The following is a 21,978-nucleotide window of genomic DNA, read 5'->3' as shown; positions in this document are numbered from 1 at the left end:
GAAAAGAAATAGATCGTAAAAAAAATCCTCCTCAGACTTGATGCACACACAGGTTGCCATACTGACAAAACCAACAGGAATGAGCTAGTGATGGGTCGTTCTTGACAATTCGTTGAAAGACTCAGGAGATCAGTTAATCAATTGTCTCTCCGGATCATAATGAAATAAAGCTTACGGAACCGACGCGCAATGAACAAACGACTCAGACCCGAAGACTTGTCAGATAAGAGGTGAGCCAATCACAGACTAAAGACCCAGGTAAACAATAAATGAGTCTTTTTTTGATTCTCATAGCATTATAGTTTTGTATTGTTTGTTGTGTGATCAACTTTTGCATAACTAAGAGACGTTAGATATGCTAGGGAAGTGACACATAACAATTTAATTATGTTTTGCTAAAATAAACAAAATGAAACGAAAAAGATCTGTTTATTTTGCTGAACGAGGATCAAAGGTAAAATCATCTAAACTTCCCATTACTAGAATGAGCGCAGATGACGTTGGATGAAGTAAAATGGTTTAGCAGAGTCAAAAACTTACATTCAGCATCCTTTAACTGGAGGGTTTAAAAAAAATTTCAAGAGAATATCATAAAAATAAAAAATCTATTCTCAACATTGATGGTATTCTTTTTTTCTTTGGCATATTAGAATGGTTTCAGAAGGATCATGTGAAAGCTGAAAATCTGCTTTTAAATCAAAAGAATGAATTACATTTTAAAATGTATTAGAAAAATGTAATATTTCACAATATTTTCACATATTTCAGTTTTTCCCATATTTATATAAATAAATGCAGCCTTGGTAAGTATCAGAGACTATTTTCCTTCTAATCTCAGTTACCATCTCACATCCTGAAATGTAATTTAAGAGTATTGATATTACAGAATATTACAGCAAACAACAACAACTCCTTGTTTTTCATCAGAGTAGAAATATCCCTTTGTCCACATCTTTTCCTTGTCTTGCCATGGAGGAATGGTGACCTGTAACCATGCCAACGGTGAGTGCTTCTCCACAGCTGTTGCCATGACTGCGGTACATGCTATAACTAGCGTGAAATCTGTGCGGATGGAGTCTTTGAAAACAATGTGTTGCTTGGCTAAGTAACCCTTTGGTGCGCCTCCGTTAGAGCAGACTTACACATGAGACCGTACAGAAGAGGGTCTCTTTCGTCCCTGTGCAACGCTAAAGTAAACACCAGGTCCAAAGAGAGGCGTCATACTAGCTGCAAGCAAACAACAGGAAGGGGCTACCGAGCACACTAATGCCAGTTACACGCTGAGAGGATCAATAAGACATTAGCCCCTCTACCAGGCCTGCAAAATGGAAAAAACACAGCTCGCTGACTCCTATAGGGGCTTCTTACTGCATACTAGGCTCTGCATAAAGGTGCTCAAATCCCAAAGGGGTACGACGCCTGGTTCCTCCGTCCTAATCACAACACTCACCCTCCATTAAAGACAGTCCCAGCAGAGAACGGAAGGCATTAACGACCAGGGCGCCTTACGGGATGCTATTTTGAATCATGTGCCGTCACAGGTTTTCCCAAGAGTCTATTGCTGGAAAGCATAGACAAACAGTCACGTGCGATAATTAACTGCAATGAAACGAGACCGAGAGACCAAAAAAAAAGAGATGAAGGCAGTCGGGAAACACTACAAGCGCTCCACATACGCAGCATCTCTGCTTCTTCCATCCACCTACGTTTCTACGGGGGTGCATCATTGTGCAATGAGGGCCAAGAACAGACGCTTGGATAGACAAAATATTTGTTAATCTTCAGAAACATGGAAATGAAACCCAAAAAAGTTGTGACTGAATTAACATATTCTCACCGGCAACCACTGCACAGATTGCACGCCACTTGTTTTATCGCAGCCTGCACGGCGAGGCTGCCTCGGCTTGATACCTTATCAAAGATGGCAAGACACATTCTGCCTTGTTCGTTTTACAGTCTAAATGGGGGGAAAAAAACTAAACAGCACTTCAGGTGACAGCAAGATTCACCTGAAGCAAAAAAAAAAAGTAAAGTGAAGGCAACACTAATCGAGACATCTGTGCATAAACTATATATCTTAAGAATAATTTCTAGGTATGCAAACGTTTATATCTTTTGGGATAAGCATGATTCTTTTTTTTTTATTTAACAAGGACACACTAAAGTGATCAAAAGACTAAATGTTAAAAGACTTGTTTATTAAATAAATGCTTTTAATTTTTAACCTTTAATTGTATTTATCAAAGAATTTTGCAAAGAAGTTTCACAGATTCACAAAATATTAAGCAGAACACCAATATTAATCAACATTAATTATAATTGTTTCTTGAGCATCATATCAGCATATTAAATGATTTCTGATATTATAATAGAAATATATATTCAAATATCTTAACTATATTAAAATAGAACATTATTAAAAAAGCTATAAAAATATTTTTATTTTACAAACCCCAAACTTGTACTGTACATATACCGATTATACTTTTCCTATAATTTACAGTTTTCTTATACTGCATATTCACTGAAACCAATTTTCTTGCCTCATCATTGCTGTGCATGTAAACACCTTTACCGGCATAAATAAGATTGCGTAACACTTTAGCATAGGGGACAACTATTATTAACTAACTATTAGCATACACATTATAAACTTGCATGCTAATTATTCGCTGTTAGTACTTATTTTTTAGTACTTGGCTATTTTGTACTACTTATAAAACACATAATTCTGTATCACCATATTCTACATTTCTGATTCTACTCAATGCCTGAACAAATTAGGAGTTTACTGACACAAAAAAAACATGTGTAATGGGTTTTTAAATGGTAAGATAAAATAAAAAGTCAGTCAAGATTGCATTATTTTGCAAAAATGAAAATGTTCATATTTCCATACATCAATGTTTTATTGCCCACAATCCACTTGTGCATTGTTCTGTCAATCTCCTACTTTTTTGATTTTGCAAGAAGACTTGTGCAAACCAAATCTAACCAACCACACAGGTAGAGAGAGAGCTGTCTTGAAGAACCCTGGATCCAGAGCATTAAGACTTTGGTGCAAAGCAAATCGTTCTGTGCTTATTCCCTCCCAAGCCTCTTCCCACATCATTCCTCTAGTACACATAATCTTTAAGCTAAAGCCTGCAATATGTTAAGGCGAATGTTATCACACCATATAAACAGCTCTTTTTCACAATCCTACCCAGAGTAATGATGAGACAGTCAATAGCTTCCAATGTCCTGACATGGATGAGAATGTCTTCATCAGACCTTCTTAAAGCTACTTATTGTGCGGTTTAGCTAAAAGACATCTGGTTATAAAATAATGCTTGTTAATGCCAAAAAAAAAAAACAACAACAATTCTGTCATCATTTACCAATGTCATTACAAACCATGACTTGTTATGTTGTTTAAACACATAAAAGAAAATATTATGAAGAAAGTTTTTTTTTTAAAAGTGTTTTTCACCCATATACTAAAAGTCAGTGCTGTCTGAAAATAACACTGATATATATATTTATATCATCCGATATATCTTGCCCAGCCCTAGATGAAAGTTTTAATTTTATGTATTACTTGGGGAAACAAGATCCTATAAATACAAAATACCCACAAAATACACAACTAAGGACGAGTTTAGTGTCATAGTTAAAAGTTCAGACGGGTTAAGTGGAACTGACTACAGTGTATATTTAACGTACAACAGAGTCCAGCTCAAAACTAATCTGAGAAAAAGCAGCAGCGAGAAAGAGTAAAAATGTGGAAAGAAAATGAAAAAGTCAATTGTTCACCACAGAACAACTGTGACATGATTGATGGGATCTGCGGTAGGCGTACGGTAAGTGATTGTTTTTCCCTGAGCCCCTGTAGAAGGCATCTTGATAATGTGCTCCAGTGTGCTGTGTTAATAACGTCCTGCACTTCAGAGAGCTCCATCATTTTTAAACCCGGACCGTGGCAAATCTCACACTCTGGAGTACACTTCCTATTCTCTCTCACACACACACACATACGAGTATGGCTTTCAATCAGTGTTCAGAGACATTGTCTAAAGCTAGCATGGCGCTGATAAATTCTTTTCCACTTCAAGAAAAAGATTCAGGGCAAGTCATTCATCTCTGCTTTGATTTTACGCTGATTTCTCAGAGGTCAGAGGAGACCACAAGCAAGTTGGAAAAACACAAGCAGGTGATGAAGCTAATCAAGACCATTTTTCCAACTGACATTACATATATACTAGAGTTTGTGTGAAACCGACCTCAACTGACCATAAAACTACAGAGAGTCTGGATTTTGAGCCACTTAGTTTTTTAAAACCACAAATAAAGGTGCGAACAGCTAACTAAAGATTTAAGCAAATGTATCAAGTGTGAAAAAACGACATGAACTCCACAAAATATCCCATCTATTATCGAAGAAGCTGTCTCACCTGACTTTCTTCTGGGGAATATAAAAGATGTTCTAAATAATGTCTTTCTGATTATTTGTTTGATGCGTTTTATTGTATAGACAAAAACAGTACATCAAAAAAAAAAAACATCCAATGATAACATGACTAAATAAACCCAAATTGGTCAATATGGCATGTTATATATTATTTTATATACTAAACATATTTTCACTCTTGCTAAAAGTTCTTGAAAAGAAAAGAAAATAAGTGTGAGTCACTTTTGTTCACGGCTCATTTGAATGCAAATTGAGAAGCGAATTGCAAATTGTTATAAAAGCAAAACAGCTTTTAGAGGTACTCGGGTTGATTACGAAAGCAAAATTTTGAACAACAACACTAGAAAGAGGCAAATTCAGATTGTCTTGACTGAGCAAATGCATCAAGTTTGAAAGCTACATTTAACATGGACTCTGAACTGATATAATGAGCAAAAGTGCTACCTCCTAGAATCTAGCCTTAATCAATTTGAACAAATTAGAGCACAAATTCCCTTCAAAATGTGCCACGGGGTTGTGATTTTTCAATTTTATTTTAGCAGTCATTCTGCTAACTGTGTGCGAATGTTCTCACATTTTGATGAAAAGCCTGTTCAGTCATAGTGCCCTTGCCATGAAAAAGTGCCACTGCAAAGAGGGCTTTTTCAGCAAAGATGGAGCTCAGCTTTTAGTGTGGCCTTAAACGTATCATGATGAGCAGTGTCTCTGTCTTCACTGACAACCTCTTCTCCAGACAGGAGACTAATGACTCTGCTTTTTCTAGCGTTCAGACAGCTACAACTATGGCGAAGAACTCCTTCCTTTCACACACCGACACTCCCTCTCCGTCTCCCCGGGCCAAACCACTGTCGCCCTAAGTGACTTAACCCTCTTCACAGCCCAGTAAATGAGCCCTTTAAAAAGGAGCCACAAGACACCAGCCATACAGTGCCCTCGAGTCACCCTGGATGGTCGATAGTGTCGCTAACTTCTGGAGGTGATTAGGAGATTATATATGTCCCTGAAGAGGAATGAGGTGTGCCTCCATGCCTGACCCACCACCAGCCCCCTCTGGAGAATGCCCACACTGTCCCCGTTACTGGTGTGACTTCTAATGGATGCAAATGATGCCTTTGGTTGTGGAGAGCAGCTGCTCCATGGGGATCGGACTTTTTCATCAGTGCCGCTGGTCAAAGTGTGGTGTCTGATCTTGACGGCAAGTTGTTCTGGGCCCTGCCATGTCGTGCGAGAGAGATTCTGGCAGTGTTGAGAGGTTCAGGACTAATGATGAGAGTCTGGGAGTGTGATGGACAAATCAGCAGGGATCACACACTGTCTCTAGGTTTCAATAGGCCAAGTGTTTAATCGCACATCTAGTTACCCATGAGCTACTGATTCCTGCACCTGCTGTCCGCAATCTCAGGGAGCTTTTGTTCAGCACGCAGGACTCTGGATTCACTAAAAATAAATGATGTACCACATTGTGTTGTACATGACTTCATGAGTATAATGCAAAGTTACGAACCAAAATGTGTGACAACAAATTTGAACTGTGGCTGCAAATGGGATGTAGAATTGCAATTTGATTTTGAATGCTAGAACATTTTGAAATGTTACAGATAGAACAATTGATGGGTAGATAGATGGGTATAGATAGATAAATTCCAATTCAACTTTATGGCCAAAATCGATTCAAGCCAAACAGGCCAAGTTTCAACAGGATTTTTGCTCAAAACTAGCCTGTAAATTGTCTATAATAAGACCGGCGGTCACTACTTCCATCCTTGAGACTTTGATTTGCAGGACAGTCACTTTTCATCCTTCGAATGGCCACGGCTCTGCAGGGCATTGAATCCTCACAGGTTGTAGCAAATTGCAATATGAGAGGCGCCAACCACGTGCCTGGTTCCTCACATGCAGGCAAGAGAAAGGCAGGCAGAGGCCCAACCTGAATACAAAGCAGTTCAAGGGGGTACATTTAACACGCTAACGCTTCGCTGAGCAGGAGCTCCTCCAGGGTCACAGCTGCCATGAAATGCTGAGACAACATGGCCAGCCAGAAAATATGACAGAAGAGAGTAAAATGCTGTGCTACATGATGTACATTTCTGAGGGAGCATTACAAGTACCAAAAGAAAATACCAATCTGAGAAATAATTTAAAAATCTGTAACAATCTAGATTTTAAAAAGAGGCAGATATTATGGATATTATTGTTGCAGTGCAGAGAACCTCTCCAGAGGGCTGCCTAAAAAATATATTTAAATGGACAGCTCATCCCAAAATAAAGGGTCAACATTGTCATTTCAAACGTACAGTATGTAACCTTCTATTTTCAGTACACAAAAAGAAGCAACTTTAGCACAAAGTGTCTACTTCAATATAATTATAATTTTAAAAAAAACATCATTAGGATATCACAAAATTTTGATTTTTGAGTGATCTGTCCCTTTAAATTAGGTCTGCAAGCATGTTAACATTTTTATTTTGATAAAATATTTCTAAACTCATTCATTTTCTTTTAATAAAATTAACAAGCAAGCAAATTTATGCACCAATAACACAAACATAAACTGAATAAATTAACAAATTAATTATTTTAATCTGCTGAAAGCCCTAATTTAAATAACTCACAATAATAAATGAGCGACACCTCATAAGAGATACTTGAGAGTGGATAGTGGCAGTAAATCGTATCACATGTTGGACGACTGCTGTCTTGAGACTTATTTAATCTGCAATAAATTGAAGAACAGAACTGTCAAGACCTTTACCTCCTACGCAACAAGAAGTCATTGTGGAAAAACTGAAAATAGAACACCCTGAAGAAATCTGCACACAGTAAGCAGAGCACAGTAGTAAAAATACCAAGAAAAAATAAAGAGTACAGCTTTTAAAGTTAGCCTTATTTTATATGGTTTGTATTACACTCCATTACACAACAAAAAAAAATCTAATCTAAGTATAATCTAATAAATAAAGCAGCTATAAAGAAAAATGTTACAGAGAGCAGACAGTACATATTTAAACCTATGAGGGTTGCTAAATGATTGCTAATATGTCTGCTTTGAACTGACATCACCTTTTGACAGCTGACTAGTTAGATTGTAACTACATCTGACTGACATGAGAACAGGCTTTCACATTTCCAAAAAAAAAAAAAAAAACCCTCATTGATTTTGCAGTGATCTTGATTCAGTGTAGCACAGCTAGCACACGGCACTACATATATTCAGCAGCGCAAAAGAAATCTCTGTGCATAATGAGACGGCCCTTCAAATGAGAAAACAGGAAGCCCTAATTTCACAGCATGAGACCAGAGACGAGCTTTCAATATATCACTGTTGGTATAACTTTGAAGCTACTAAAATTGGTCAGCATCAAAACACTAACAACAGCAATATATGGGAAAGATGAATGTGAGGTAATTTGCAGGGTGCTGAGAGAGATGGCGGTCTGTGTGGCAAAGGCTGAGATGAGATTGAACCGGTGGAGAGGCTTGCATGCTCCCCCATCATCACCTCTCATTAGGATAGATGTTGGAAATGGCAGAAGCCTCTAGGTACATGCTGTTATAGTTAATAGATGTGGAAGAATAACCAAACACAGCACATTACGATTCTGTTTCACACTTGCCTGTTAAAAAGCACGTTCTACTTTATACTTGGGCATCATTATACACTTCAAAACAGCGAATGGTCAAGTTTATGGAAAATGTAAGTATAAAGAACAAAACGGCACGCGATGTAGAACTGTAAAATGTTTTTTTGAATTGTCAAAATGCAGAGCGCAACGCAGAGGACTAATTGTACTGTGTTGAAGCTTTGTTGCGTTGAGCCAATTTTGTTGTTTCGCGACTTGTTTCTGTTGTGCTGCGGCTTGTTTCCACAGCATTGTGCTAATTTTGCTGCGTTGCAATTTTTTTTCCATTGCGTTGCAGAATCTTTCCAATGCGTTGTGCCAATTCTAAGGCTGGGATGATACATAGATTCTGGATTGATTCTGAGAGTTTCAGAATGCATTGCGTTTCCTCTAGAATTGATTCTGAGCCTAAATCCGAACAGCAGATGGAGTCATGTAATTTCACGTCGGCTCAGAATGCTTTTATAGCGCAAGATTAAGGTAAACATAGCTTGTTTTCATAGCATTGTGTTGTGCTAATTTCGTTATGTCGGAGCTTGTTTCCGTTGTGTTGCATAGACTTTATTGTATAGTGCACTACTGGGCATTTATCTGACTAACTAAATAAAGTACTGTTTTTCCATAATTGCAGTTTTAGCAATTATGTAAAAGCAGTGCAGTTTCATAATAATTGTTACTGAATATTGCTGTGGTCTTGAAATTGGTACCTTGAGAAAATCACTTGTACTCGTATCGACTACTGAAATATTGCTCCTGTGACAACCTTATTCTATACAACGCTTTCATGTGCTTGGTTTCTGCAAGGTAACACAGGAGGGGAAAAACACAACAACTAAATCAATATTATTTTATGAATGATGTGTCCTGTATAATCTAAAATCCCCAGAGAGGTGAAGTGTGCGGAAAACAGCAAGCAATAAATTGAGGGCCCAAGGCCATCTGTTATAGCATCCAGGGCTTAGAGCGTGATGGCCACTGAGGCAAACATATAATTATGGAATGAAAAGTGGTTCACTTGTAATGAAGAGCGGGTGAAAGTGCGTCACGCCATTGCCATCCATACAGAAGTTGCTCGTATCTGGCAGTGGAGTGGAGCGGAAGATATCACTTTGAATGGAGATATCTTGGCTAATTAAGGCTCAGTGGGAAGGAAGTCGACAGCATTACCATGCACTGAATATTATAGCACTATGCATGAGCAAGACAACTGTTGTTAAGCACCTTGTAGTGCAAGTATGGACCTGGTGCACCTCCCTCACCAGCATGGTGTTTTCGCTTACAAAAAAACACAGGGGTCATGTTTCTGTTCTCAGTAAAAGCGCAGAAAAAAACTTATCCAACCTGCTAGGTTGATTGTTGTATGAGAAGTTCCATAAAAAGAAAATGAATGAAGTTTAATTAAATAAAAAATTTCCTCTCAAGTCAAACATGACGTCTGTTTGAATTTGTCAGGTGTTCATTTTGACAAAGCTATTATAACAACTTTATTTTACTGCTGAACGACTGCGTGAATAGAAACATTTATATATTTATATTACATATTTTACAAAAATTTTGCCAACATAAAGTCAATCAACGTAGGCTACACGTGTAAGAATGTGTCACATTCATATATAGTTTAATGCATATATATATAAAAAATACATGTGGAGTATTGGGTGTTCTAAAATATGATTGAACAGCTTCAAACAGCTTTAAACTAATTGGTACCCTTAACCGTAACATCTGTAAACCAAAAACCAAACCTTATGAAATCTGAACCGATACACCCCCAAGTTATTACAGAACATCGAGTATAACCACAACACACTGTTTGGCACTGAGACGTGTGGACAGAAGACCAAGGAAGTGCTTCTCTGTCTGAGCGCAGAATACATAATTCAACCATATGGGGGTTTGGCGGGGGTCCAGCTAAAATCTGCTCAGCATTACAGCACGGGGGTGTTTTGTGGAGGAAGGCTCTGTCTCTAAACAGCGCTGGCGGTCGCTGTAAGTCAAATCACTTTTCATGGTTGAGACTAGAGTATCAGGTGGATGAAATTGGCTATGAAATTAAAGGGACAGCTCTAAATAACATGCTCCCAAGGTCTTTCTCTTCATTGTGGAAAGGAGAAGAATAAAACCAGGTAAACAGACAATAGAGAAACATCTCTCAGTGGATCTAAAGAAGAAGGTATCCTCTGATTACATCAAACAAACAAAAGGATTCCGGCGTTGCGACCTGACATGCTCTTTCTACATCTAATGAAGCAGCGAGTACACGAAGGGCCGCATTCATAAGCAACAAAAGCCAGGAGAGTGGCATCTCCTTGATTCAGGCAGGAGCCGCTATTGACATTAGCTTAGACTGATCTTTATACACCCATAAAGCTGCCTGGGAGAGCAAAACAGCCAACTAAAGCAGATGGACGCAGAAAGAGCGTTTTTTCATTAAGTCCAAAAGAGCTAAAGATTATCCCGGGCATAATGCACACGCCAGCTCTTTGTGTTTGAATAAGCATCATCGTGGTGATTGTAAAATTCTTACGCATCATGAACCAAAATCTATTAAACACGAAATGCAATGCCAAGTGGGATGAATCCATTGAGATTCACTCAAGAGGGTACAGATCAGATGCATCTAAATACTGTAATCCCTTTACTAATGATGGAATCTCACACAGAAACACTCTCTGAAATTACTAAGGTGACGAGCATCAGGCTTTGTTAGAGGCGCTAACAGAGACAGGCAAGATATGGGCCCTTGGGTCGATAAAAGCCAATCTCAGGTACATCCTCAGTGAGCCTTTACTCCGCTTACCTGTTTTAAGATGAATAGAGACCTTGTTAAACAAGTTCAGGGATGAATTTCAATCTAGCCTGTTTTAAAAGGAAAAAAGAAAAAAACTAAAGATGCTTAGCTCTATGTAAAATGGACGGCGTTTTGATCAAAAGGACAACATTTATGCTGTGTTATAAATGTTGCAAAATAAACAGCAGTAAGCAGCACAGAGAGGTTTTTAAATGTGCAGCGCTGCTCTGCATTAAAATGTTTTGGACATAAATTGCAACCAGGAATAGGAAACTAGAAATACTATATCTCAAAATCTGATTTGTTCATATAAAAATAAATGCTATCTAATGCAACCATGTAACTGCATTTAGTCACTTCAGGATTATGTTTGCGTACATATTGTATTTTTTTAAGCATTAGTGATGCAAGACGCATTTTAAAAAAGCCAAATCCTATGTTAAGTTGCATTCAAAATCGCAGACATTTATACGGTATAAAGTATTATAAATATCTATGAAATTAGAGGATTGGTACCTGACATACAAAATTAAATCCATCCTGGAATTTCTTTAAAATGATTTAATAAAATGTCTTAGCTTGTAATCACGAGTGACAGTGATTTGTTAATCCCGATCAGCACTGAGAAAAAAAAAAAAGCTGTCAAATCATTGCAGCATCCTTCTGAGTGCCTATACTGCATTCCCAATCTAAAATTATTACTGCCCCATTCTGCTGAATTAAGGGAATAATTATGCGGTAAGGCACCAATCTTAATGTTAAACTCTTTTCAGTAATGTCACAGATAGCGCATGTCCGCAGACAGACTCTTCTCAAAATGTTTACCAAAGCAGAGGAAAAAAAAAAAACATTTTGGGTAGCACGCTTGGGAAATCAGTCAATATTCGATAAATATGCATGAGGACTACATGCAGAACTGGCTGAGAGTAATTCCTCTAAATCAAGCCCTTGATCTTACTGAGAGATTAGGACTCGTCTGCAACCATTTCAATGCTCCTATCTTGTCCTCAGCGACACATATTGATGAAGAAGTCATTGTACACAGTCTTACATGTGCTGCAGACAAAATTCATACGAGACTTGTTTAAAATAGATACATCCTTTAGAAAACACACTAAGTTCACATTTATCAAGCAACAACAACAAAAAACTCGATTTAAAGCTCACATTAAACGCAATGAGTCTAGGCTAGTACTCTTGCTGCAACTAAACTGTAGTATCTATCCATAAAAACCTCAGGGTTTGCTTTAATCTTTAAACCCAATGCAACCAATATTTCCCTGAACCTGAAACTCTGATAAATGAAACGTTGAGCCCTGAATTTCCTACACAAGAACGAAAGCACAAACTAGTCTAATTAAATGGCAGTTCCACAAAAATTACTTGAGTGATGTACTTGATTAAATATGAACCAATTAAAATAACAATTCAGAGTGATGCTTCTTAGCTTCAGCTTTAAACCCAACCCTGCACATTCAATTTTACTTGCAATTTGATGATGATGACATGCATTAAACTTATTTTCAACTGCAAATAAGCTAATGCGAGGGGAAGCGAACAATGCCGCATTTCTCATATTGAAGCCTGGTAGACACAGTATTTAATTAAATATGCAAATGAAGGCAATGTTTCAATAACTTGAATCAATTCTATTTTGGTTGGAACGATAACAAAACAAAACACAAGAAATGGTCTCGTTAACAGAAAAGATTATCATAAATGCAAAACTGATCACAGAACAAAGTACGTTTTTGATACAAGCTACACCATAAACCTTTCACTTAAAATATAAAAATGCTTAGACTAGATAAACTATGCCTAGAAAACATTGGGAAAGAACTTTCGACAAAATTTTAAAATAAAAACCAAAATACATCTATATCTATAAACTATAATAACCCTGGAAAGAAGCTGAGTAAGCCAAGGGTGTTTATTAAATATGGTATCTACCTTGATTCCATTTTGAAAGGTTGTCAGAAGGAGAGTATTAACAGCTCTATGGAGGTTTCACCTGCAGTGGTCAAACGTTTATGGCACAGTGAATGTTCTTACCTTACGACCGTCGCTGGCATGGCAGTTGACGTTTAACGGCGTGAGCAGGGCCATGAGCTTCTCTTCATTTCCGCTCCTAAAGCAAAGCAGCAGTTTTTTTAAAGAACAGAGGGGAACCGTAAAAAAACTAACAAGATAACACAGTGAATTTCACAGAGAAGATGAGGAGTGAAGGGTAAAAGGAGATATGGGGGAATACAAGTCATAACCAAAAGAGGAGGAGCACATAAGATGAGCAGCATCTATTGGTGGTTTACTTCACGGAACATAAAGTATTAACCGACAGTGTATCTTCAATATAAATTTATCACATGCCTAGGAGCGGCACTTGCGGATACCCTATATAAAGTTTTCGCTGTAATTGGAGTCAGCCATAGCTCGGAGCGCTAGCCTTGTGGCCTGGAGGGGTTTGACTCATCAGCACCTGCCAGCAACTCCTTTACGTCCCACCAGCAGCCCAAGCGTGACCAAATGTTAGAGATACCCGACCTACGGCCAAAATCTCATGCCATCTGGGACCAAAAACAGGTCTGATGCCACTCTAATCAAAAGGTGAACAATGGCAAAGATACATATTAGCTGCAGAACAATGTAGCAGAACGTATCAAGTTTTCCATCTTCGGATTTCAACTGTCAGGTTTTGCAAGTCGCGTTTCATCTTTCCTCAGGTCAAGCCTTGCAACAACAGTAAGGCCATGTTTACACCAAAGCATTTTTAGCCAGGTGAATAAGCTCAGCCGTTAAGCGTTTTTTTCCGTTAAAGCATTGTGGTTGCTATGACGTAGAATATCTGCTTAAGCAATGGCAAAAAAATAAACGAATTAAATGTTTCTTCAAACATTATGTTCTGTAAAAATATTATGGTAGTCTGACTATTCGATCAAGACAAATACTCGGAGACAAGCAATATTAACTTCTCCACTGTTGTTAAGCCATAGTTTCTGACTAGAAAGTGACAATGATGAGAGCATAATTTTTTTCCAAAGTTGAATATTCTTCAATTCTCAATGCAGAGAAAAAAAATGCCTGAACGCCTAGCAAAGGTGAAAACCCTTGGCGTTCGGCATCGCTCCCATTTACAACAACTGAAATAATATGTGAGCTGCGAGGAAAATGCTTTGGTGGACATGCGGCCTAAGGTTTGTGTAGCTGCTCTGGTCTCCTCTTGCCAGTAACTACAGATAACTGGCTTCAGTGAACAACACAAGATCGTTCATTTAAATGCACACTCTGCCACCAACATGTGAAAATAGGACTGGCTGGGAGATTACAACTGGGAAGAGAGGCTGAGAAATGTGAGGGTGTCATCAATCTTCTTGATGCGTTTGCAGATGCATCCTGGTCTTCGGGAGATTACCACTTAGAAGACCGCAGGCCATAAGTCAAACCAGACTTTCTTGCGAATTGTTTGTCTGTCTATCGGCTTCGTCCATCTTCCATTTCGTAAGTCTCTACAAACAATTCTCAATTCATAGGGTTGCATAGGAGATGGGGGGGGGTGACCGAGATCAACTTAATTCCACAACAATGAAGCCCCCTGTGATCGTACGTGTTCCTAATGATCGGTGGGAGAGAATTACAAGGCCTTTGTAGTTCCTTTCTCTCTTGATCATTAAAACAACAAGAGTCCTGATTTGTATCCATGCTGCGGGCTGTGCCTGAAGGCAGGGGTATAAAAAGGGGGGCAAAGCCGATGGAGATGTAGACCAGAGTATGAAAAGGAACATCTTTTCTCTGTGACGAAGGCAGTGACTGCGGGGATGGGATGTTTCCAGAGGCACTTTGGTTTCACAGTGGCCCAGGTGTTTGGCGAAACAGTTTCCTCGGACAACAGGTAGCTCCACGTCTCCTTCGAATCCGCTTCCTGTGGTTTCACCTGCAGCGCTCGGAAACCAATTAGAACCGAATTCACCACATGGAATAAAGCATTCTGTTGCAAAATTGAAACTCTCAAGCTTCCTCCAGGCCATCACACACATGTATACAAACCCATCAGAAATCCTTGATGGCACCTTCTCCGAAACATGCCTTAATTCGCATCCATGTGCACAGACAAAAGAAAAACAGTGACTACGTAAACAGAGCAAGAGAACGGAATCATGGGAGTGGGAAATGAGACGAGGAAAGGTACTCACCTCGCAGCTTCCAGGAGTTCGTCCTTCTTGTATTCGCCTAAGTGATTACAAAAAATCATGGTGTCAGAGGCAGACAGGATGAAGGACGTACAGCAGCAGCAAGAAGCCAGAGTAACTAAGGAGCAGCGGACCGCCGGCAGCCCCACACAGACGCGCTCAAACACACGCGAGCACAGGCATCAGTGCTGCCTCGCTTTTCTCTCGTTCTCTGCCTGTCTCTCTCTTCTGGTGGTGGTGGTGGCGTCGCCGAGCACCAACCCTTCTCGCCTGATGAAACCGTGACGCTGAGCAGATTGTGGACACGGCATCGGCAGAGTCTTGGATACGACGGACGAACTGACGCATATCCCTGTTCACTCCACAAATTAAATGGCTCTCTTTCTCAGGCAGACAGACAGCACACACACATATATACAAACACACCCCCTCCCCTTGTATACAGTCAGTGAGCCTGATACTTCCCCTCCACTGTCTATTTTATGTTTGTATAGGAGGAGCCGTTGCTGTGATAACACGAGATAAGGGAAAGGGGGGGGGAAATATGTAATAAACAAATGCCGCCCGCCCCGCTCTCTCTCTCCCACCCCCCTTACCCACAATACCCAGGCTCTCAGCCAATCACAGAGACTCAACTAATTCAGCTGTGATTCCTCCCCACCCCCACATGTGCTCTCTCTCTCTCTCTCTCTCTCTCTCTCTCTCTCTCTCTCTCTACCGAGGCTTGTGGAGACAAGAGAAGTGAGGAATAAGGGGGGAGGATGCAAAAAGACAGGGCCAATGAGGGAGGGAGCGGAAAAAAGCAGCAGAAAGACATGTGAAAATGTTGTGGAGAGGTGGATGATATGACATATGGGCTGCACGTAGGGGGTGTTTAAACAACAAAATGGCTAAAACTAAATGCTGCGAGCAGGGCTTGTTTGCCGTTTTGTGGCAGGCGCAAACAAAAGGCTATGAATCACGAGTGGGGAAGGATGGTAATAAAGCAGAAAACAGCGGGTCTGGAAGACTCATTAAATCCCTGCGTGCTCGTCAGGCCATCGCTTGTGAGGTTTCCAACCTCCGAGCCTGACGACCCCCCTGCTGAGAGATCCAAATAGAGCGCGCTTCACAAAACACAAAAACACACATAGGGTCGAAAATGATGTTTTTGCCAACAGCAAACCATGAAATTGTATTTTGCATAGATTTAATGAACAATATGTATTTCTGTTCACATTACAGTTGGTTTGTTTGGCGTCTCCATATTATTGACGAACTGATTTATTGGCATTTACAACGGATCTTGTTCACACTTAAACATGTTTTTAAATTGATGCACTATATAGGGTCTCTCTATAAATTTTTTTAAAAATTCAATTAACATTAGTGAACACCAAATATTGTGAATGTAAAATGTTAATTTCCACATATACTGCCTAAAACGTTTTAATTTCATATTAGTGGTTTATATTAGCGATTAATCCAAAAATTGCATTCCAAAATAAAAGTTTGTTTACATGCGTGCATTGTGTATATTATTATGCATATGCAAGTATACAGCATATATTTAAAAAATTAATTACATATAATTTCTATAAATATATTAAATGAATGTAAACATTTTTTTCTTAATTATATACATGCATGTGTGTGTATTTATATCCAGTATACATAATAAATATACACAGCACAAACACATATGCTGTGCAAACAAACACTTTTATTTTGGGTCCAGCTAGCCGCAATTAATCCCTTGCCAGCACTATTTTATATTAATATGTAAAGGAATAGGCATTATTATTTATTTATTCAACTTTTAATTAGAGCATTAAGGCTATTTTTATGGTGACCTCTGAATAAATTAAACGAGGTATTAAGGTTAAAAATAAATTTCAGATGTACACAAGACCAAAAGTCTTAAAAAAACATTCAGGTGATGAATTTTTTGAATAAATCACACTTTGAACTGTTACAACAGGCATTAAAGACAACATGCATTTATCTTAAAATTTGCTATTTTTTTGTTAGTTCACAATACCTAATGCATCAACTAACAAAACATTAACAAGTTGCACAAACCACTTGAATCTGAAAGTAGCACATTATCGTTTTAATAGCTTGGCTTACACCATGCAATATTGTATTTCCTAATAAAATCAGTCATCACTAATGAGTAACTGTTTTATTTAATCAAGAAAGTAACATTTTTAAATGCATGTGGTGCTTGCCCCGTGTTCATTCTCGACCGCATACACATACATAACGGGGGTTTTCTCCACATTTAAACAGTTCTGAAGATTTTTTGGTGCCCGACTCTTGACTGGCGCAAACCAGGAGAGATAGACTAAATGACCCGAGCTATAGAGCGTGTTTAATGGATATCATAAATTTCACTGTGTGGTACAATCTAAAGCATTCCATGAGAGATGGAAACTGCGGCGCCCGTCGACGACAAAATGAACCGGGAGTGAAATCTTGTCACGTCCTGGTCTGGTATTCTGAGAGTTTTTCTTGCTTAGTCAGTATTAAACCACCGAATGTCCCCAGGACAAATCACCTCCAGAACGCTAAGTGACATTATTGACAGGAAGGAGAGCTTTAAGGAAAAAAAGAAAGGGAGAGGGAGAAAGAAAGAAGAAAACACCACAGATGGTGAGGCAGAAATATCACGACTTCAGAGACTATTAACGAGCTGCCTGCCAAGTTTAGCAATCTTTCATAACAGCATCAGAGAGACTATTAGTCTAGTCGTACTGTTGCAGTCAGATGTCAGATGCTCTCCCTGCATGAAAAGGATGTGCATGTTTACCCAAACACTAAAAAGAAACATCTCACAATATAAAAACGATCAAGATGCATACCTTAACCGAAGTACATGCAAACAGTGCAAAGCTCACCGGCATTACAGTTTCCCGAATTGATGCTAAGAAGTTGACCTTTCTAAAATATTATGACAACTATATATGAGCCCCTTTTACAAATGATAGTCTACTGTTTTCAAGACTGATACTTCACCCACTTCTTCATTTAAAAGGACGTCATTTAAAACAGAACAGGTAATAACGAATATCTTGCTGTGGTATCAAACGCTCACTTTTATGAAGCAACCCTGACTCAGATTCTAAGCCAAATATGAGGGATTTCAATATTAAGAAGGTGCAGAGCTGAGAGAGGCAGCAATAATCCAGCAGTCTCCTAACACCAGAGGAAGCTGCACTTTGAACACTCATTTTGAGAATGAGGTACTATTTTTGTCTGGGGTCCCAGAGACCCCAACGATATACAAGTGTATAATAATAAGAGGACATTTTTTAATTAACCTCATATGTTTCAGGCTGCTTTAATATAATCTAATCGAAACCCTTGGAAAATATTACTGAAATGCTATGCCTTTTGTTTTACCAAACAGTAGACATGATTTAAGTAATACTTTTATTAAGCGAAGATATATAAAACTGGCCGAGTGAAGTGAAGACAAAAAAAAAAAGTGTTATTTTGAACTTTCTATTGAAAGAATCCTGATCAAATATTAAAAAGGACAAATGTTTTCAACATTAATAATAAGGTGAAATTTTTCTAGAACACAAAATCAGCATATTAGAAAGATTGCTGATAAACCATGCGACACTGAAGGCTAAAGTCAAATTTAATAAATGACATTTTAAAATATGTGACCCTGTGTGACCATATTTGTAGCATTGCATGGGTCATAGTTGTTTTTTATGCCAAAACATTAAACATGTAAACATTATTAAAACTTAATTTTTGATTTTTAATATGCATTGTTAAGTAGCTCAAATGGACTTCAAAACTTCAAAAGTGATTTTAAAGTGTTTAAATAGTTGTATCTTGGCTAAGTACCGTCCTATTCCAATCCATTTAACAAACGCTCCATATAACATCAAAAACTGACCCTTGTTTTGAGGTCCAGGGTCTCATATTAGAAAAAATATATAGAAATGTCACAGAAATAAAGATTAATTGCAATGATATTTCACAATATTACTGTTCTTCTGCATTTACAAACAAATAAATGCCTTGGTGAAGGACATCACATAACTAAACTAAAAAAAAACCTCTTTCAAACGGTACTATATAAATAACTTAGCATTTTCCAGAGCAGAAGACTGAAATGTGTTGTGAAGTTTAACATTGTATTTATAATCAGCCCTCGTGATTACTTTAAGTACCAAACTAATACTTAATCGAAATGTAGTTTTCAACTGCAAACTGCAAATTAAATCTAATTTGTCATTTACCAACAATCTTAAAGCGAAAATGTTTGCGTAATACAATGAAAACCAGCACATGGTTCATGTAAAATTCACTGAAGTATTTATCCGTTTTTAGCTGTTGTTGTATCTCTACTAGTCTATCCCTTCAGGATGTGCACAAATGATCATTTCCTCCCTCTTCAAACACCGCCACTGAAGCAAGGCCTAATCGCCTCCCTGACTGAACCGTGAGTACATCGCTTGCTTGAATTTCAGTTTATTTTTTGTGTGGGTGGGTGCGAGAGCAACAACTCAAAGTAAACATGCGCAGCCTGAGGACAAATGACCTGCCTTTGATTTCCGGGCTGACACACTGATAAAGTGCACTTGGCAAAGTGATAGAGTGCACTTCAGTCTCTTGCTGTGAAGGGAGTTGTGTGCGTGGTGCACGACTACGAGTGAGGTAAGGTTAGGGGGAACTGGCATGTGCGGTCAGGGTGACTGGACCCCTGCCTAGCAGACTCAAAGAAAGAGGATTTAACAGGACAGGTAGGTGGTGTTGCATCGTAAAGGTGCTCTCCGCATAAGCCTATGGCTCCGTGAAAAAAACACTTTCGCTGAAATATGATGGGAAAAGAAGGACAAATCCTGTTTGCTGCGCCACACAATTTTCTTTCTGGAGCCAAAATAAACATTGGGAGATTAGCTTAATTTCCTCTTCCTACACCGTGTTCGTCAGCACACGTGTTTCGTAACACTAAGGAGTCTTAAAACCTCCTTGTTCATTTTCTCTTTTCGGAAGAAAATCAGTGTTAAATGGTTATCTGAATGTTTCTGTGACACTCTGCAAGATAATGTTACATTTAGTCATTTCACAGGCTCTTTTACTCAAAGCGACTTACAAATGAAAACAAAAGAAGCAATCAGACCAACAAAAGAGCAATTATGTGTAAGTGATGTGACAAGTCAAGGTTAGTTTAATGCAGTACAGGTTTTTTTACACACATATGTACATATATACGTGTGTGTGTGTGTGTGTGTGTGTGTGTGTGTGTGTGTATGTATATGTATATTATATTATACATATATATATACACATACATATATACACATACACATACATATGTGTATATATATGTGTATGTATATGTGTATACACATATACATATAAACATATACACACGTATATATCTAAATATGCTATTTTTATGTTACTCTGTTTTTTTTTATGTAAATATAATGGGCAATATACTGCATCACCAAAATTTATTGAGGTTATGTACATATATTGTGTGATAAGTCGATATATTCATTGTTGTGACAGGCCTATGTATATGTATATGTATGTATGCATGTATATGTATGTATGTATGTATACATATACATACATATATACATACACACACATACATAAAAACAAACACACAGCATACACACACACCTCACTCTTTAGGGTCTTTAGATGCATGACACTTTCTGTAAGATTCAGTTCAGATGTGCCATATGCAGTGATCTAAAATGCAACGACATATTTGCAACCATAAATGAGCTAAATGCACTTCTGCTGTATTAATCTAGGAAATTAATTCCACCCATTTAATTATTCAAAGGCGACACTGAACGAGCCACTGAACTAACACGTTTGTATAAACATACTGTCAGACAAAGATGCGGCTGTGATATAAAATAATTTCCCTTCAAGGGTGTGTGTTCTCCCCCCATAATTTGCATATTTTGTCTTCATTCATCTCATTCTAACCAGCTTTTCAGCTGTAAAAATTTGAGAGAGATTTACATGTTTTTTCAAAGTGTTGAATGTCACGGCAGGAGTGGCCTTATGGGTGATGTTTGTGTCACCGCAACCCACTAAAGGGCTTAATGCGTCATTTCCACTAAAGGGAAAAAGAAAGAGACTGGAAAAATAAATCTCAGGCAGCACAATTAACTAAATAAATCTAATTTAGAACAAATATAAACTAAATATACAGTGGAAATATCATCCTACACTGCGCGCCGTGATAAGCGCCTACAGCTTCGCACTAAACAGCAAACTCCTTCATTTCTTCCATTAACTGGCAAATGCGCAGCTCATTCCCAAAGCTGATTGAGGAAATAAACCATATTGAGAGGAGCTGCAATGTTCACCTTCTGTTAATATAACTCATGAGTCACAACTCTAGGGCAAGAGAGACCCGAGTGCACTACCACACAGCCGAAAGCAAAAGACTGATGATGCCTCTGACAAGACCTGCAACTCAAATGATTGCTTTGTGGGCTGCAATTTATATAAACACGGTGAAAAAACCCTTTCGGTTTTGGATCAGTGACTCCAAATGGAAAGTTCTTGGGACTAGGCATTAAAAGATCAGAGCCCTGAGACATGGTCACAGTTTACTGACGGCGAAGTGGATCCCTTCTGCCAAACGGAGCGCTGGGAATTGGAACCTAAGCCACGGAAAACAATCCAGCTGAGCCCTTGCCTCTCCTCTGGCTACACCGGAGAATTTAGCTGTCAATCAAAACCTTGGCATACCCTGAATGAGCCATTAAAGAGAAAAATGTTTTAGGGTTTGAGCCCTAAGGTATCACTTCCATTCAGTCAGGACATTCATTTCGCATCCTCAATACCAGGAAAACATAATTAAATAGAACCATAATTCAAAATATTGCTTATTCGGTAGCCTATGGCTTACTGAAGTAAATAAGCTGCACAGAAGCTAATAAGCCAACCACAGAA

The 21,978-nt window shown here is 38.4% G+C and overlaps 1 protein-coding gene across 3 annotated transcripts in view; it reads right to left on the bottom strand.

The window, feature by feature from the left end:
- tnksa (tankyrase, TRF1-interacting ankyrin-related ADP-ribose polymerase a) overlaps positions 1–21,978 on the bottom strand; it is an 80,463-nt gene that overhangs the window by 29,889 nt on the left and 28,596 nt on the right. For all 3 annotated transcript variants that reach the window (XR_006247485.1, XR_006247486.1, XM_043221444.1), the window contains 2 exons: positions 15,049–15,085; positions 12,914–12,989 (listed from right to left, as the gene is read on the bottom strand). Coding sequence is in view for 1 of the 3 variants with exons in the window: in XM_043221444.1 (XP_043077379.1) it covers positions 12,914–12,989; positions 15,049–15,085 (113 nt within the window). In the remaining 2 variants the exon portion in view is untranslated. The remainder of the gene's footprint in view (positions 1–12,913; positions 12,990–15,048; positions 15,086–21,978) is intronic.

This window comes from Puntigrus tetrazona, chromosome 21, assembly GCF_018831695.1.
Source record: "Puntigrus tetrazona isolate hp1 chromosome 21, ASM1883169v1, whole genome shotgun sequence".
Taxonomy (NCBI): Eukaryota; Metazoa; Chordata; class Actinopteri; order Cypriniformes; family Cyprinidae; genus Puntigrus; species Puntigrus tetrazona.
This window is presented reverse-complemented; position numbering and strand designations above follow the sequence as displayed.